The sequence below is a fragment of the Hydra vulgaris genome, chromosome 04 (assembly GCF_038396675.1).
Source record: "Hydra vulgaris chromosome 04, alternate assembly HydraT2T_AEP".
Taxonomy (NCBI): Eukaryota; Metazoa; Cnidaria; class Hydrozoa; order Anthoathecata; family Hydridae; genus Hydra; species Hydra vulgaris.
This window is the reverse complement of record NC_088923.1, coordinates 36,048,673-36,069,481: the sequence shown is the minus strand read 5'-3', so window position 1 is coordinate 36,069,481 and position 20,809 is coordinate 36,048,673. Positions and strand designations below refer to the sequence as shown.

At 30.2% G+C, this 20,809-nt stretch overlaps 1 protein-coding gene across 1 annotated transcript; it reads right to left on the bottom strand.

Annotated features, from left to right (window-relative positions):
* Window positions 1–3,374: 3,374 nt before the first annotated feature.
* Window positions 3,375–4,438, bottom strand: LOC136079074 (putative ascorbate peroxidase). Its single transcript, XM_065794799.1, has one exon. The coding sequence runs from the start codon at window positions 4,435–4,437 to the stop codon at window positions 3,406–3,408; it is 1,032 nt and encodes a 343-aa protein (XP_065650871.1). The 5' UTR covers window position 4,438; the 3' UTR covers window positions 3,375–3,405.
* Between the last annotated feature and the right edge of the window lie 16,371 nt (window positions 4,439–20,809).

Genomic DNA, 20,809 nt, shown 5'->3' with positions numbered 1-20,809 from the left:
ATACAGTGACCTAAAAGATTAAAAATGTTAGGATGCAGGGGGTGGGGGCTGAAACAGAAATTAAAGGGGCCTAACTCAACTTTCAGCGCTTGTATAGTCCTGGTGAGCTTCTATGATAAAATTGTTTCCAGGGGCGAAGACCCGGAAAAGGGTTATATTGTACGTGTCCTCTTTTTTGCTACAAAATGTTGCAAATAATTTTTAACTGCTCTCCAAAATATCTAGAGCTTTAAAACTTTCAGCAGTTGTATAGTCCCAATAACGCTGGGATGTTGAAAATTAAAACACTTTCCAGGGCCAACGATACAAGGGGCAAAAATGCCCTTCCAACCTTCCCACCCTGATATTTTTTTTTATAAATGAAAACATTTTAGAAAAAATTATTGAAAAGTCTTTTAGAATTTTTTTAAATTTACTTGGTGTTATTGACGTAATAAAAGCGAAAGCGCATATAACAGGGCACCTTAAAAATAAAAAAAATTGAAACTGACTAAACATAAAATTATTCTATTGGAAACAAGTGAGAGCTATTTTCAGGCATTTTTTTATATAATTAAGTTTTAGCATTCATCACTTAAACTAGGTCTTTTTTTGATTTCAACAAAGGCATTGTTTTCAGATTACGCAACTGCATTCGTATGTAAACGTTGTTCAAGTTATCTTCACTATTTAATTCTTATCTATAAAATAACATTTTTAAAAGCATATTTTATGGAAGTCTTGATTTTTTTATAAAAGTTTAAAACTGAAACTAATCAATATCATATAAGAATTAATATTTTAATTACTTAGTTAATGATATGTATTTGATTCATAAAACTTAAATAAATAACACAGGTCAACAAAAAAATTTTTTTTTTTCTGGTGCCGAGCAAGCAATTTGTTTTTTGTATAGCATTTCTCATTTTGATTTCAAATATGCAACTCTTTTTTTACCATCAGGTCAAGTTGTAAAGACATTTAGGTTCAAATCTTAAGTATTTAGGGTAAAGTCCCTAATATTGTCGAAAAAAAAGTTATTCAAAAGTATGTCAACCTGGGTCTCAAAAGAAGCGTATTTTCATAGAGATTTTAAAAATGTTATTCATTTGTAATAAAAATAAGTATTTTGTGTATTTTTGGTGAATAACATTCTGTTGAATTTTTTTAAGAGTTTTTAGCATTTTTTCACATAATTTTTTTGTCAATAAATTTTAAGGAAAAATATTTATGTTTCTAAAATCTCTATATTTTTTTTTGTTGACCTGTGTAATAATTAAATATATTTATTGTGCAGCGTTTCGTAAGTTTTTTTCCGTTAGTAACTATTTCACAAGTTGCGGTGCATAAGAGTTTCGTTTCGAAAGAAATTTGGGTTTTATCATTATTTCAAAAAATAAAACCTTAAAATACTACTATGATGCAATACTGAAAAAAAAGTTTTATTATGAACATTTTGGTATATAAAAATTTAATTTTTTACAGTTATATCCGTTTGGCCAACAAAAGTTTTTTATAGACTTCAAAAAGTCGTTTACCAAAAAAACCTCGTTTCGCTAATGCGACTTCCGTAAGTGCTACTTTCGCATGTAGCAAAATAGAATTATTTTGTAATTCAACTTGCGAAAGGCTACATTTTGTAAGTAGTACTTGCGAAATGAACATCGATGGTTTTTTTGTGTGGTAAAATTCGGTAAGAAACAAAAAATTCCTGATTCTCAATATCTTTCCGAAAGAATTTTATTTTTCCGGAACTGCACGAATACTTCCGGTTAACAACTCTACTTTTGTCTGAACTAGCTTACGAGCGCCAAAAAAAATTTGAAAAACTGGCATAAGTGCGCCAAAAGAATTTGAAACATTGGCATAGGATTCGCACTTTTGCCAAATCGCGCTTACGACAATCTCTGAAACTGCTTCGCTCTTATGCCAGTTCGCACATACGCTAATCTTTGTAAATTCTTTCGGCGCACTAATACCGATTCGCAATTATGCCAATGTTTGCGTTATCTTTTGTTGGATTTATGCTAGTTCGCGCTTATAAAAATTGCACTTACTCAGCCACCAGATAAAAAAGACAATCGTATATGACATTCCCAATCTGAGTTTAAACGAAGCTTTAAACTCAGTGAAAATATCATTTTTAATAAGCTTGGTACAAATCTATCTATCTTAACTTCTAAAACTACCTCAGAAATACAAGGTATACTTAAGCTGTTTGTTTTTGTAATCTTTAGAATAATTTAAGAAGTATAACTTTTATACTAAATTATGATTAAAACACTTTGATGTATAACAACTAAGCGTCATAATCAAACAATAAATTTCAACAAGCACTCGGCAGCCGTATATTCGGTGCAATAGCCGATTATTTGGTACTCAGCAAACACATAGTTCGTGACATCTTTATTTAAACCGTTGATTACTGTTAATCTAGTTACCTTGTCAGAGGTTTGATTAATTTTTTTGAAAAACCGTGATCTTTTTTTTTGTTCAATAAAAACAATTAATTAAAAAACAAAAATATTCCATGAATGTAAAAAGCGTTGCTACAAATGCTATTTGTCTCTAAATAACTAAAAACTAAAATATAAAAATTGATTATTTGCCCACATTGCTTTAGCAAAAAAAGGCGGTAAAGGTGCTTAAACTCCTTAACTTGAATGGAGTATGGTTGTAGTAATATTGTCAAACATACTTTAAACTGTAAAAAACGTTTACCGAAAACATATTAATAATACTTTTAAATTTAATTGCAATTAATTTTAACATAAAAGCCAAATATTTACGCGTTATAAATCCGACAAGTAATCTAGTTGCTAAAATATAAATATGAACGAAAAATACATTTCACGAGTTTTTTGTTTTTTAACTTATTAAAGTAAAAATTATTTGAGCATAGAATTAATACTAAAACTTGTTTAACTTTAACATTTCTCTTTTTTTATATGATAAAAAGTATACAAAAAGTATTTTAATTCAAGTTAAGAATGCGCATTTCAAATATTGGTAACCTACTACCTATTTTTAAAAGCGTGAAAAACCGTAAATGTTTAAATTATTAAAAGCACAACAACAAAAAGTAACAAGTGATATAAGTTGTAAAATATAGCTCAGAATACTTCCGGGTTATAACATCTACTCTAAACCTCAACTTATGTTAGTTACAAATTGAATAAAAATAAACTTAGCATTTAAGTAATAATATATAACGACAGAGAAATCCAGTCAAGCTTGAAACATCTTTAATATTTATTTAAAAAATTCTTTAAAACTCAACGTACAAAAGTTCAATTCTAATCTATAATAAAAGTTTTAAAAATTTCACAAAAAAAATTAAAAAAAAAATCAATAAAAATTTATAAAATATTTCCACTTTTTGAAATTATCACCACTTTTCAAAGAGCCATGAAGTTATATAATTTATTATTTTGTTGGAGCTTTCTTTAAGACATATCTATTCATTTCAATCATGCGGTTAAATACTTCAGTAAACTCTTTTACCCACAACGCATTATCACGTGCAAATCGAGCTGCTTGTCGGTGAGCAGCTGAATGCTTACATTGTACTGTTTGCGAAGCTGGAGAACATAAAACAGATCCACTTTTATCAATCGGTTCAATAATCCAAGAATTAGCCATATCTGAGTTTAAAAGCAATGATGTCCTGTTAGACTCTGGCAACCGGTCATTGGGTATTGGGCTGTCTGGTTCTTGCCATTGCTTTTGTGTACCGTTGATGGTTACTTGGATCCACGGAACAACATCTATAATTTCTCTGTAGTAAGCATTGTCAAGAACGCTAGTTGGAGCTAGTGTGAATGGTCCCTGAGTAACTGTTGAAAATTGTTCGTCGACCCAGCTTCCAACAAAACCAGAGTTTTCCAGCTTGCATCGTCCGAGCGTGTGTGCTCCTAAAATGGTTACTGCTTCATTAACGCTAAATTTAAATTCGTCCTTAAAGAATTTAAACGTTTTTCTGGTTCCATCGGTGCCTTTTGGTGGATCAACACTTTGAACTTGATTAGGGGAGGTTTCGCAATCTCCTCTTCCAACTTTGAAGTCTTTTAGTCCTAAGTATTTAACTGGAGCATCAAATGTTGACCTTGTGAGAGCAACAACAGCGGCTAAAGCGTAGAAATCTGCTCTAGATATTTTCCCTTTATGTGAAGCGTCGTATAATGCATTAAGACGGTCGGTTATTGTTTTTAGTCCAGCGTTACCTCTGTTTGTATGATCTATGCATCCATCGCATTTGTATTTACCAATGCAATCGTGAAAAGCCAGACGTACACAGCCAGCAATCATTGGCAAGTCTCTATTTACTTTAAAAGATTCAATCAAATTGAGCAAGTCGGTTTTAGCTTTATTATAATCTTTAAAAGTGGGAAAAATTTGAACCGCCTCCATGCACGAAAACACCAACGCAAAATACTGAAGACCAAGTAAAAACAGCATGACTAAACGCAACAAGCATAAATCATTATTTAATTTATTATGCTAAACTATATTAAAAATGTAATATTTATGCTATAACTTGCGATAGACAAATTACAACATAATTTAACATAATTATAACATAAATTAACATAATAAGTAATGATATGTAATAGTAAAATAAAAAGAATGCATGTAAGAAATGTTGCAGAAAATTACAAATATTGAATTACCTATTTGAAATCGTGTTTTAGAACGACAATGACTTGTAACAGATACTTGCTATAGTAGTTGAAGTATTTTAGATTCGGTAGAAATTTGAGTGACTACTGCAACAAATAAATTATATATAAATTAAAAAGGAAGCATATTAAAAATTATTTTAATAACTACTATCATTAAATAGTCTATCCGTCATTGATGTTATGAAATTGTTTTATTTATTTTATATATAAGTTCAGTATTGCAGTCTTCTAACTACTTTCTATTATACTTTAATTACATACGTATTTTACAATTAGTATTTATAAATACTATTTCACACCCATGATGTTTTGGATAAGTTGTCACCTTAATAGAGTCAAACTTCACATTAGTTTTATGTCGATAAAATGGCAAAGGAAATTGTTTGTTTTACAATAAACTTCATTTTAAACTAGTTCCATTAATATGTTGACATAAAAATTTACGTGTAAAATTTATTCTCGTTTAAAGTGATAAAATATTGAAATGCCCTAGTTGCGAAATAATATTTTAAACACTATTGTGAAATGCGTATGTAATCGAAATTAAATTAAATGTTGTTCTAAGACTGTCAATACTAATATATATAATTATAGACAAAATAGATGTAGCAATTTTATAATGTCAGTGTGCAATAGACCGGTTTTTACTAAAAAAAAAGTTTTTTTTCAGAGTATTAAGGTGCTCTAAAATGTTCTTACAACTCGGGGACGCAGAAAAAGTTTTAACGATTAAGTTAGCGCTAATTTTCTTACAAGGTTGCTAATATCGCAGGCAACAAAACTAGGACTTTTTGGTTTTAAGGCGATCGGATTCAGTCACGATTGTATAGCTATTTATTTACAAAAGATAGTGACTTAACGTTATATTAATACACTGAACCTATATCTAAATGTTTTGCTTTGTTTTTATTTGTTTTTTTAACAAAATTAAATTAACCATACTTTCTTTGCTTAGCAACAAATGAAAAAAAAAGTTAAAACTTGTGGAAGAATGTGCTCGTTGTTAATAAGTTCACACTTTTTGCTTAAAAGGCCTTTTTTTATGTTAAAAAAATATCTATTTTTATAAATATCTAACGCATTTCACGTTAATAACAATCATATTTCTAAACCATGTTTAAAATATTTTTTTTCTCTTGTCGAATAAAGTTTTTACAACTGAGGAAATACCATTTTAATAAGTCTTTTCTCTCGGAGACCGTCTTTTCCTTCAATATGGGACAAAATTTTAGTTGAATCAAATTTTTAGTTTATTTTATTTGTGTTTTTTTATCTTTTTAGTTACCGTTCAACTATATAAATATTAAAAAACAGACGTTTATTCTTTTTGCGAGTTCTGTAAACTTGCGTCATTAAATTTCTCCCAAACTAGTTATAACTAACAACTGATTTGAAAATATAAAATATATTTTACAATAGCTATTGTTTCTTACTAAAACATAACTACAGTTAAAATTTCTTAACAAAGACTGTTTTTTTGAAGTCCAACCCAACTAGGATGTTTAGAAGTACAGTGTTTGGTCTTCCCCATACAAACGACTTGTACAGACGTGGAACTGATTTGCGAACTGCAAAAAATTTCTGAATGGTAATGGCAGCGTTAACAGAATTACCACTTGTGTAACTACTTTTTTTAATGCTGTTAACCCTTTTTATATGGTATATTATATTCTTTTTTTAATGAAAACAAGTTACGTATGAAAGGTTCAATAGATAAAATTTATTAGAAACTACCATTTTACTTGAATTTTTTATTGAAAACGGTAGACTTATCAAAAATACTCACTTTCTTGTTGCCAATTCGTTATTACTTAATTTAGCGAGATTGACAAAACGAAACGTGGCAATTTATAGTTATGGAAGACATTCACTTACTTTTTAACTTACCGTTGCCATCTCGTTATAACGATAAATAAAAAATCTAATCTCGCTTCATTTCAAGACCAAACGAGATTTTATTATAAAACCTCTAATTCTTTTGCTGTACCAAATTTAGTGAACAGCTCGCACTTAAAATTCATTAAAATTTGAGTTCAAGAGCAATATTGAGACAGAGTGGGACACTTATATGTCTATGAATAGATTAAAAACAGAGAAATGGTGCAATGCATTATAATGGTGGAAAAATAAGAAGGATATTTTTCATTTAAGTTGGTTATGCATATCCATTTCCTATACAATCTCTAAAAGGGTCTTCTCAGCAGGCGGGCAAATCGTTACAATTAAACGAACAAGTTTCAACCCGAGTCTTTTTGCATGTAGGTTTACATCCAGCAGAACTTCGATCGGGTGAAACTCGTTAATAGTAATAAAATAAAAAATTTACAAAAAATAATAAAATAAATCGTAATTTCGCGGTGGGATAGTATATATCTTTGAAACACTTTTTTAAGTTTTTAGGAAAGGTAAACAAATTACTTGTAATTTCTCAATAGAATAGTTTATTTTTTATAGTTTATTACGTTACGTTTATAGTTTATTACGTTAAGTAATCGTTACGTTGAGTAAACTGGGGTTAGAGTAATCGGTTTAGCTTCACATTCAAATATTTTTTTAAAGAAGAAATATTTAATGTTTATTTTTTTTGTTTTTATTTTAAAGAGAACTTTTTACATTATATAAATATTTAATTTTTATAAAATTAAGAAAAAATATTTTGAAAATCTTTGAAAAAATCGATTTTTATGAAGAAAAAAAACGTTTGCTTTTCCCCTTATAATTGAGGAAAAGTAAACCAGTTAATTTTTAATAAGATATTTTTAAGATATAAAGAAAATCAAAACTAAATAAGTATATTAAGAAAATCAAGCAAAATTAATTAAAAATAAAATGAAAACTAATCTTTTTTGAAGTTAAGTTTACAAATTTATTTTAATCTAATTTTAAAAAGTTTAAAATCTATTTTAATCAAATATACGAAAAAAAACTATTTATTAATTTAAAAAAAGAGTCCTTTCATCAGCAGAAGTAGGTTTGTGGCATTTTTTCATGCAAAAAAACTCTTCACCAATTTTGTATTTTTTGGGTAAACACGATCGACAAACCCAAGACTTGCAACTAAAAGCTTCACATTTGTGCCACATTTTGTTGTGAGTTGGCAATGCTTCTTCTAAAACTCTGCGACACTTTTTGCACCTCTTGATGTCTTTGTCTTGTCTCGGTTTTTTTGAACGTTGCACTTGCTGATTTTCACCTGAAGCTTTGCTGAAGTGAATTTTGCGTTTCTTTGATTGTTTTGACTTTTTAGCCTCATCGTCTTGCTTTAGTTTCTCGAGCACCTTAAATGTACTTAGACACTGGCCTTCAACTCTCGGAATGCTGACTCTTATGGGTTTTTTTTGCGTGTCAATATGGTTGCGTTGTAAAAGATTTTTCTAATTGCCTTTGAGTATTTCTGTAAAGTGTTGCAACATTTGATACGTTTGAGCAGGAGTCACTGATGTTGTTGTTAAATTTTAAAATTGACGAATCGTTGGAGTTTGATGCTGACTGATGTTAGATCATGATAAAGGCTAGAATGATAAGGATGAAGCAGGCTCGGTTGAGGATGATGAAATAGTCTTGCACGGAGATGATGAACAAGCTCAATTGAGGATGATGAAGCATATGATGCAGGCTGAAATGGTACTTGAAATGTTTAAGCAATTTGTAATTTTTTATATAAATAGCAATGGCTGCCATTTTTATTTACGTTTTAAATAATTAATAACTATTAATTAGTTTGCCCCCACTTGTCTTAATACATAAGTGTGAGCAATTAGCATGTTTACTCTTCCCCCGAAAAACATTTATATTGGTTTTTGCTCATAACTTTTTTCCGGAACTAGCAAATTCAAATTTGAAGAGAGAATTTTGATCGTCATAAAATTTTCTACAAAACGGTCTTTTTTGTTTTGTAAAATTTAATTTTAATTTTGGGAGTTTGGAAGTTGATTTTTTAGGAAAAAAAAATTTTTTTTTACGATGGCGAGAATTTTGAGGTTTGCTAAGGCGAAATTAAATTTTTTTAAATAATTTTCACACCTTTAGATAGAGCACAAAATTCTCTAAAAAACCATGCCTCGCATTTTTAAAGATTTTTTGGTTTAGCTTTCAATAAATGCGAAAAAAAAAAATATTGCTAAACAGTTCACTATTTTTTTCATTTACTCTTACCACAGTTTACTCTACTTATTAAACACTTTTTTAACATGACATTTAAGTAACTGTCATGTCAAAAAAGTGACATGACTTCGAGTAGTTTCAGTATATTTCCCGATACTAGCATAAAAAGCATAATAAAACGTTGATTTTTTCATAAAATAAAGTTTACGAAAATTGAATGAAGATAAACTTATATGAAATTTTCGAAAAATTCATAGAAGTTTAGAGAATAAATCTAGTTTGTTTCTGTTCGGTATTTTTCGAAATTATGATACCGTAAATAGCTTAAAAATAATCAGTAAATAATTAAACTAGATTGACAAATTTACATTATAATGAGCGGTTTATTTATTTAAAGAGGGATTTTCCCATTTAATATGGAGTGTTTCTTTGATTTTCAATCTGTTTTTGTTAAGAGCACGCTCCTAACAAATTTATAATAATATCCATATATAATATAATATCCAAACAAGTTGGATACTGCAGAATCCAAAGTTTTAGAACAACTATAGTTAGTTATATATTAAATATTGTTTGTCACTTGTAAGATGCTCATAAATCCTTGTTGTTAAGTGTCTGGAGGTTTCTCTAATATAACTGGCATTACATCCAGCACAAGAAAATTTGTTGGATTTGTGCAGCTGAGGATCTTTTATACCAAAACTGTTTTGTAATTTGTTGGTTGTGAAAATTGAATTAATTATGATATAAGTGATACAATATTTTTTATTGATTATTTTAATTTTAGATTCATTAAAATTTGAGTAAAATCCAATAAATGGAAGTTTATAATATCTTATGTTAGGATTATCAAAACTATTTATAACAGATGGGTTTAACTTGTTATCAAGAAGTAATTCTATTTCAGTGTAAATTATCTTTAGTGGATATTGGTTATATTTATAAAACAATTACTGATTTTTTATGTCCTGATCAAATCCACGCTGTGTGTTGTTGATTTTATATGTTCTTTCAATAAAACAACGTATAAGACTTACTTTATAATAATAGAGAACAAAACTGGATAATTTTTGTAAAAGGCCTGTTTATGTTTTTTTTTTTAATAAACTGATTCAGAGTTTGTTGAATTATAAACAGCAATACTAAAGTGGATTATTGAGTTATAAACAGTATTGCTGTTTATAATTCAACAAACTCTGAATTATAAACAGCAATACTATCATACATATAACGTTTATAGAAAATCGGTATGGAGGAAGAGTAATTACAAACCCATTTTTGTTCGTAAAACCCAATAAAAATATTAGCTAAAAACCCATGGCAACGCCATCCAATTAATCATAATATTTTTGTTAAATGAGAAATGAGAACTGAATATTGAGATTTGAACTGAGCTTTAGAAAAACATTTTAAATACGTTTCACCTTTAAAGTATAAATTAGAAGCTATATTTATAGTTTCTTTAAGTGGAATATTAGAAAATAAGCTTTAAACATCATAGGAAAATATACATTTGTTAGTTATATCAACTTGTTTTAAGTTCTCAACAACAAAAAAAGAACTAAAAAAAAAAATTGCTAATCAAAAGTATTGCTATTAATACTTTTTATTAGCAATTTTTGCTCAAGAAATATATATATATATATATATATATATATATATATATATATATATATATATATATATATATATATATGTATATATTTTATACTGCTGTTTAGGAGAGCAGAGTCAGATTAAAATAGCCTGCTGCCAGGGGCTTCAGTACATACATTAACTGACAAATAGCCTGACTCGCAGTGGAGTGCTGCTACGTCGACTGAGGGTTTGGGATGGGTCAGCAATCTTTTCATTCATTATTCTTCGTTTTCTTCTTCTTTTTCTAAAAAAGCCGTATCGATTTAGAAAAGCAAAAAAAAATGAGCAAATGCTCACATAAATATGCTATAGTAGTTATGTATATATATATATATATATATATATATATATATATATATATATATATATATATATATATATATATATATATTTATGTATATATATGTATATATATATATATATATATATATATATATATATATATATATATATATATATATATATATATATATATATATATATATATATATATATATATATATATATATATATATATATATACTCTTGCATGGTCGTCTTTAAGTTTTTACCATAAAATGTTAGATATAGGTTTTTTTCAATTTTAAAGACCAAAAGGACCTTTTTTTTTCTTTTTTTTTTTAATTGTTTGAAAGACTGCCAGCCCAAACCAAACTCTTAGTCGATGTAGCAGCACTTCGCTGCGAGTCAGGCTATAGGATGTCGATATAGCAACACTCCGCGCATGTTTTACAGTCTTTTAATTTGTGGTTTTGTAGTTTAACTACTTTATATATATATATATATATATATATATATATATATATATATATATATATATATATATATATATATATGCTGAAATCGTTGTTTTTGTATTAGTTGATTAGGTTTGATTGTTTACGACTGCTACGTTATGACTTTTATTTATGTGTAAATAAGCTCTGATACAGATGTAGGTAAACTAATTTGTTTCTCTTTAGCATTTATAAGTAACTTAGTTTAAGAACTTCCTATTACAAAAAAAATGGTCAATTAACCGCCTTCCTTTATGGCAGAGAAAACAAATATTTTTTAACAGACAGTCCGGGGGCATGATGTAGGGGTAAGATAGCGAGCTCGTTGTCTTACCCCGTGTTTCAAAATTTATTAAACTAACAATGATTATGAGGTGTTGTGTAGATCCAGTAGCTGTTGTATCAAGTATTAGTTAACTATTATATTGCAATTTACGAAAGAGAGCAACCACCTCGTAAAAGATTCGATACCAATCAGTTAAAGATAATTTCAAAAATTGTATTTGAAAGAGTTCAGTTAGGAATAGAATAAGGCAATAGAATTCGAGTTTCTTAAATATAAAATTAACTATGAACAATATACAAATGAGCTAAAAAATTTATTTAAATTAAATGTATCTTTTATTTATTTGGTTTTAAGTTTCATTAATTTAGTTAATTAAAACTTAGTCATAATTGTTTAATAATGATATATTGTATGGATAATTACATTTCAGAAATGGATAAACACTATAAAAAGAAAACTTCAAGAGGTAAATTGAGTAAAAAAGCTACAGCCTCTGTTCAAGAAAGTATTAAAAAAAACGTATGCACTGCTTGGGTGCTGCAAATGCGTTTAAAAAATTATTATGAAAATTATTATAAAAAAAATTTGAACCTTTCAATTAATTGACCTAATCTTTTAGTTTAAATCCTGTTATTAAATCTGTATTTAAATATGTAAAATCAGAGTCCTGAATTTTTTTTTCATTAATCTGCTAAATTTTATTTCAGGAGAAACCGGTTCATGCAGGAAGATTTAGAGAAGTCTTTAATACTGTGCAACAGGAAGATTGAAAATCCTACATAACAGCAATGGACAAAATGTGATTTGGATTAACAAAGAAACAGTGTAGAAAACTAGTTTTTGACATTACTGAGGAATATGGTATTTTTCATCCGTTCAAAAAGGATACAAAGATGGCAGGAGAAGATTGACTGGCTAATTTTACAAAGAAACATTTAGTGTACACGAACAAGTAGCTACATTAATTGTCAAAGCAAGGGGATTCAATAAACCAAGCGTAGACAATTTTTTCAACATTCAAAAGGAAGTAACGTGAAAAGTATTAACTCTCTGCTTCTTCAATCTACAATGCAGATGTGTCAGGTCTGTTCACTGTGTATAATAAGATAGAGCCCCACCAGGAACTGAAGGCCACTGTAGTGATAACGGCTGGAGTAACGAGGAAACCTTTTTATTATTTCTGAAGCACTCTTACAAGTGAATCCAAGCAAAGAGTATCCTGCTCCATTGATTATTGACAATCACAAAACTCACATAACTTTAGAGGCTACATTATATTACAGAAATAAAAACATCATCATGGTTGGGTTGCCGCCTTACACATCTCATTGTCTGCAATTATTTGTTTTTATTTTTTCTATTTTTTGATAAAAGCTTATCTTTGGAACATTTTTCCAAAAAAAGGAGATTCGCAAGTCTTTTTTTTTTCAAAATTATAATTTCCTAAATAAAAAATAAAAAAATTATAATTTCCTAAATAAAAATTGAGAGTTCTAAATATACTTATATTACTATTTTTAGTCTATCTTGAGAAAGAAATAATGAACTAGATAAAAAAAAAACAGAATGTTATCTACTAAAAACTGCATCTAAAACATGAACATTTTTTTTTCATAATACTTTAGTTTTGAAAAAAGTAGGAAATAATTTTTGAACTTTTTTTTTTACGCGATCATACCATTCGTATAAATACACGCCTGATTCAATTGGAAATTGAATTGTATAAATATGAATATTTTATCATTTATATATTGTTATTTATTTATGTGTTTAGCCACTTGAAGTGTCATGGCTCATTAAAGACCTACTGTAGCCAAGCATGGGATATCTTTAAAGTCGCTCATTCAGGACAACCTATTAAAGACAAAAATATTGTTGATCTTTTGAGCACCTCTTAGTTGGAAAATACAGTTAGAAATAACAGTTACAGTTGGATATGTTGTTAATGGGCGATTCCACCGTTACCTACGGGACATTTTAATTTTCTTAATGCCAACCTTTTAGTTATATATTTTTTATCTTAAAAATCAAATTAGTTAGCGTTACTTAGGGGGATAGAAATAAACGTTACTTTCGGGACGAAGCTTATTAGTAACCATAACAAACAGATTTTTTAATATGAAAAGTTAAAAAACTATCAAATAGTTTCTATACATCAACAATACATTACACATACATATATGTCTATAGACATATTTCTAAATATTACACCTGTATATGTTATCTATAAACATATTACATATGTCTAGACCTGCAATATATATTTATGAAAAAACTTTGTGTGTTTGATATTCATCATAAGCATCAAGAAAGATAATTTATCATCTATTGTTTTTTTCGTTGCATATACTTCTTCAATCCAATTTTAGGATTAGCTGTAGTATTCTAAAAAAATGATTAAAAATAAATAAAATTAAAGTCTAAAGCCTATTTTATTGTCTGTTTTGTGTGCATCCTAATTTTATACATTTTATAAAAATTCAAAAAACTAATTACAAAATGCATAAAAACCTGCATTCCCATTAATTTTGTTTTTTTGTTGTTTATTTTTCAACTTTGATTTTTGGAGTTGTTGCTTCTGACTCAGAGGAATATCGTTTTGTTTGTAGGCAATCATCCAAAAAAAAATTTGATTTCTGAAATATCTCTTGTAGATTTAATTCACTGCTTCTTTAATGAATATGGTCAGATAAAATTAAAAAAATTTGAAAATATGGGTTAGTATTTGAAACTACATGATAAAAATCTTCAGCATTGTTAATAATAGCCTTTCTGGTTAAAATCTGAAAAGAAGCAATTCTTTTAACAACTACTCCTAAGTCATCTATAGGTCTCTTTCCATGACTAGCTGCACTATAGTTCCATTTGATGGCAACCCGATATATTTTTGGGAGCTTTTAAGTACCTGCAATAATAAATCGGTTCTTGAATTGGCTTGATGGACCATCTGTCTAAACTCTAAACTCAAAAGCATCATTAGGTAGGCTTTGATTTTATCTTTAATTTATCAAGATATATTAATGATTTTCGTTTATCGTGAGTAGTACAATTACTAACAATTGCATGACAATTTTTTGTATTTTGAAACCAAGTCACAGAATCAAAGATAGTTACTTGCTGTTGATTCCAGTGTGCATTTTGAACCTCATCTTGAGAAAAAAATTTGTAACTTTCTGCGTAATCCATTTGTATCACTGTTATTCCACTTACCTCTTTTGTTCTGTTTTTGTCAGATTCTAAACATTTGTGCTGTTGTCTTTTAACAAAACTATGAGTTAAAAAGCTAGACATCAATAATACAGATGATTGTACAAGTGAACTACTGAAGTGCTTTGAACTAACAGCTTCATCCTTCCACTGTCATCTTGCCACTGTTTCCACTCAACAATTTTTTCCGAAGTATCACTATTAAAATGCAATTGATACTTTTTTTTGAAACCACATTCTTCATGCTGACACTCACTAAACCAACATGCTGGGTCATCTGGGCATTGAAGGCAAGAGTCTGCAAATTTGTTAAAATAAACAGATGTATTTGCACTGCAAACAAAAAGCTTTTTCAGTGAAAGAATTACATTTTGATGATAGATGCACGTGCATAAGTTAGCTGGTGTTTGTTGACTAAAGAGAACATGTAATAGCCTTAAACTTACAAGTTTACTTCTACTTCTTCTTTTTCTTTCGGCATTTCCCGTTTGGGGGTTGCCACAGCGGATCAAACTCCTCCATCTAGCCCTGTCATGAGTGTCCTCCACTGACACACCAGCCACTCTCATATCCTCCACCACTGCATCCATAAACCTCCTTTTAGGTCTACCTCTCCTTACCTGGATGTTCCATCCCCAAATCCTTCCTGCCAATATAGCTCTCCTGTCTCCTCTGTACATGTCCAAACCATCTCAATCTCGATTCTCTAAATTTACCTCCAAAACATGTTACATGTGCTGATCCTCTAATAAACTCATTTCTGATCCTATCTTTCTTTGTCACTCCAAATGAGAATCTTAACATCTTCATCTCAGACACCTCTATCTCCCTCACTTGTCTCTTTGTCAGTGCCACTGTCTCCAGTCCATACAACACAACAGATCTCACTACTGTCCTATAGATCTTACCCTTCAATATAGCCGACACCCTTTTATCACAGATCACACCAGACACTTTGTGCCATCCACACCACCCTGCCTGCACTCTCTTCTTTATCTCTCTTTCACTTCCTCCATTACTCTGCACCCTCGACCCTAAGTAGGTAAACTCGCTGACCTTCACCAAATCAACTCCTTGTAACTGGACCTGTCCACCGTCTGCCTTCTCATTCACACACATGTACTCTGTTTTACTCCTGCTCACTCTCATTCTCCTGCTTTCCAAAGCATACCTCCATCTTTCCAAGTTTACCTCTACTTGCTCCCTACTCTCACTACAGATCACAATGTCATCAGCAAACATCATAGTCCAAGGGGACTCCTATCTAACTTCGTCCGTCAGTCTGTCCATGACAATTGCAAACAGGAAGAGACTCAGGGCTAATCCCTGATGTAGTCCTACCTCCACTTTAAACCTGTCTGTCATTCCTACTGCAATTCTTACTGCTGTCACACTGTTCTCATACTTATCCTGCACCAACCTCACATACCTTTTCGCTACTTTTGACCTCCTCATACAATACCACAGCTCCTGTCTCGGAACTCTATCATATTCTCTAAGTCCACAAACACACAATGTAACTCCTTCTGTCCTTCTCTATACTTCTCCATTAACACTCTTAGAGTAAACATAGCATCTGCGGTGCACTTAGCTGGCATGAAACCATACTGCTGCTCACAGATCTCTACTTTTCCTCTAAGCCAAGCTTCCACTACTCTTTCTCAGATTTTTAGGCTGTGACTGATCAACTTTATTCCCCTGTAATTACTACAGCTATGAACGCCGCCCTTAATCTTGAAAATTGGCACCATTATGCTATGTCTCCACTCCTCAGGCATCTTCTGACCTTCAAAGATTTTGTTAAATAACCCTGTCAAAAACTCACTGCTATCTCTCCCAAACATTTCCATGCCTCCACTGGAATATCATCCTTCATACTGGAATATCACCAACACTTCATTCTTCGAATTGCAGTCCTTTCTTCCCCCTTTCTCACCTCGGGAACCTCCTGATTCACAACCTCTGTTTCTTCTAACCTTCCTTCTCTATCATTCTCTTTATTCATCAGTTCCTCAAAATACTCCTTCCACCTTCCCAAGACACTCTCCTCACTAGACAACACATTTGCATCTTTATCCTTAATCATCCTAACCTGCTGCACATCCTGCCCATCACGGTTTCTCTGTCTGGCCAATCTCTACAGATCCTTTTTCCCTTCCTTAGTGTTCAACTTTTCATACAGAATACTATATGCCTGTTCTTTGGCTTTTGCCACTGCTATCTTTGTCATGCCACACATCTCCTTGTACTTCTGTCTACTTACTTCATCTTGCTGAAAATGCCAATTCCCTTTCCTATTAAACTTTCCTGAACTTCCTTATTCCACCACCACGTCTCCTTGTCTATCTTCTTCTGTCCTGATGTCACACCAAGTATCTTTTTAGCCACATCCCTCACTGTATTTGACGTCGCATTCCAGATATCCAGAACACCACCACCCAGTGCTTGTCTCACCTTATCCCGGAACTTTACCCAACAGTCCTCATCCTTTACCTTCCACCACCTGATCATAGGTTCTGCTCTCACTTTCTTCTTCTTCTTCACCTTCAAAATTTTTTTCTACTAATCTTAATCTTGTTCACCTCCAAATTTAACTCTACTAATCTTGATATTTTCATTTTCTGCTATAAACAAGGCATGAATTTCATTTAGGCTCATGTACATGTGTTTTTTTTTAATATGCTCTTTATTTCCATTATTTCTGAAAAGCAACTCTATCTTTTATTCCAGGAGACATACGGCTAATAGCATCATTTTTTATAAAATTCAAAGACTTTTGCTTGATTTCTTCATTTAAGAAAGTTGCTCTTCTTTACCCAATAGAACTTTCTACAATTTTGCAATTTAGTTCAACAGCTAATTTTAGAACAACTGCTTTTTACTTTGAGGGGCTATTAGGTAAAATTGTTTTTATTTTATTTGCAACTCTTGACAGAGAATGACAAGTACTATATGACTGCCTGTAGCAAATAGTTTCATTAATTTTATTTGAAGTTTCTTTTCTCCACAAAGCTTTTTTTTCCCTTTCTTTAACCTTTCTTTCTGTATCAACTTTATGTTTTTTATCTTTTGGCAACTTTCTGTATTCTTCCCATTTTTTTTCTCTCGGTGTTTCTTAACATATTCTTTATTTTTTTCACTTGCTAAAATAGGATTCAATCGTCTCCGGACCAAAACAAACAATGTCTGAAGGCTCTAAGGAAATGCTTCAACTATCAGATTTTTAGTTTTAAATATAGAAAAAGTAGTTTATTGTGATTTTTATAATTCTTTCCCATATTGGATACTTTTTACAAAGCAAAAACTTAGTAAAAATGACATATTTGTTACTTACAGGACAGTCATATTGTTGGAAAACTAAAATAAATATTATATATTGTCAAAAAAATGAAGCTTATTAAAGTTTTATATATTTTTAAACTTCAAATATAAAGTATTAAATTTGTGGTAGTTTATTTTAAAAAAAACAGTTCCTCTTAATGCTATACGCTTTAATGAATAAGCAACTTATTTACAACTTAATTATATAAATTAAAGCACAACTTTAATTCGCAATTAAAAATACAAAACAAACACAAATAATGTTAACAAATCAAAATAAAGAATCTTTAAGCATACAGTAACACAAAGATAACTTGAGTTTTGATGGTAATTGAAATTTATTTTTGTAAAAGTAACTCATTCGGAATCGCTTAGTTAGTATTGAAAATCATAAAACTCACTTAACTTTAGAGGCTACATTATATTGCAGAAAGAAAAACATTATCATGGCTAGGTTGCCGCCCCACATATCACATTGTCTTCAGCCACTTGAAATTTCATAGCTCATTAAAGACCTACTGTAGCAAACCATGGGATATCTTTAAAGTTGCTTATCCAGGACAACCTATTAAAGACAAATATATTGTTGATCTTTTGAGCACTGCTTAAATGGAAAGACAGTTCGAAATAACAGTTACAGTTGGAAATGTTGTTAATGGGCTGTTAATGTGGGATCGAGCCTTATAATCCACTTATGTTTAGAAAACATGTCTTTGTTTCAAAAAAAAGTTAACAGTCAAGTTAAAAGGAAAAGTCACAATAAGAGGATGAGACTTAATTGAATGACGAGTAAGACAATAACGAATTTTAGTAGATGGCACAAGAGACGCTAGCTAGTTATGTAGTTATGCTAACGTGCGTTGGAATATTAAAATAAAAGTCGTGTATTGTGTTTACATTTTACAATGGCCACTGTCGCTTTAAAAAGTAAAACAAAATCAATCAAAGAAAAGAACTCTGATTTAAGGGAAATTGGATTTAAGGGAAACTAAATGAAATACGGCGTTCCAAAAAATACACTGTTAACATAGATCAAGCATAAAGAAAAAATTTTCTAACCTATGAAGATGCAAGGAAACAGTTTAAAACATATGAAAATTAAAGAAGGAACATTTTCAAATTTAGATCTTGTTTTCAAATAGCCTTTAAATGTAACGAATAGAAACGTAGCAGTATCAGCATCAATTCTAAAAAAAAAAGCGAGAGAACTTGCTGAAAAGATTAATATTAAAGTATTCTTACCGTTTGATTGTTGGCTTGATTGTTGGAAAAACTGATGTAATATTTTTTTTTTAAGACGGTATGTGGAGATAGTAACTCTTGTACAGCTGATATGACCACGTCATGGAAGGAAACAAATCTCCTTACAATTTTATCCAGGTATAAACTTGATGAAATTTATAATGCTAATAAATTTGTATTATTTTTTTGTATGCAACCTATCTGATGCTTGTATAGGAAAAGCACAGTAAAATTCGTCTTACTGGGATGGCAGCTGCAAATGCAGCGAGTTATAAAATTTCTATGTTTGTAATAGGTAAATCAAAATCACCTCGTTGCTTCAAAGGAGTTAAGCACTTACCTTGCAGATACAGAAATCAAAAGCTGGATGGATAGCTTACTGCTCGAGGAGTGGATACGGGAAATGGATACAAAGTTCACAAAAGAAAAAAAGAAAATAGCGTTTTAATAGATAACTGCCCAGCACTCTCGACGATTTATAATCTAAAATCTCTTGAGCTCATTTTTTTACACCCTGTACCACGTAAAAATTTCAACCAAAGGGCGTGAAACTCTCTTTGAAAGTTTATTACAGAATTTTGCATTACAAAGACTAGTTGTAGCAATTGATAAAAGAGAAGATCTTCCTAATTTTTTCAATTTTTGATGCAATGAAAATGCTAGATCTTGCACGGCAAAAAGTGAAATTGTTTTGAAAAATCAGGAGTTTCGGAAGATCAGCAGAAATCTTCCAATTTGGATGAAGACAACAACCCATTTAAAGAGCTTCAAAATCAGATAGAAAACTTAATAGTTTTTACCATCCAGTTACAACAGCTGAAGATGTCATTTCTGCAGATGCAAACTTAAAAAGATAATAATGATGATAATGCGATTAATCCAGTTTGCCCAAAAGTTACTGATACTCGGAAAGCACAGAAAGTTTTTTATGACTATATGCTCTTCAGTCTAAGTAGTGAAGATTTTCAACAAAAGCTCAATGCAGTCTCAATGATATTTAATAGAGACGTTTCATCAAAACTAAAACAGGGTGACATTAGAACATTTTTAAATTTATAATGTATTGTTTTTACCTTTGATATCAAAACTTTTGATTACTCAAATTGTTTTTACTTATCGGCAAAAGCTTGTGTTTGGGAATGCGATAGCTCGAACATTCTTTAACTCGAACTGTTTTCTTGTTCCCTTGGAGATTTGAGATATTGGGGGTTCACTATAGCTAAAACCTATTTATATATTAAAGATACCGAATACAATATCCAAAAAATACTAGTTAATTTACTATCCGGTCTCGGAATATACGGGACTCTATGAAATACATGGGATACTACTTTGTACCTTTTTTTAAAGTTCTCACGTTTTTTTATAGTTAATACAGGCGTTTGAATAAGTCTTTACTTAAAAATTTGATTCCATACTTGTTTTTAAATAATCAGCGAAAACGGCTAATATTGCAATAAAATGTTTTAATGGTCGCTGTTGTAATTACGTAATGATCACAAGTATATCTGTTTTTTTTATTTAAACTCACCCGTGCTCAAAGGGGCAGAACAAAGTTAGCAAAACTATAAGGA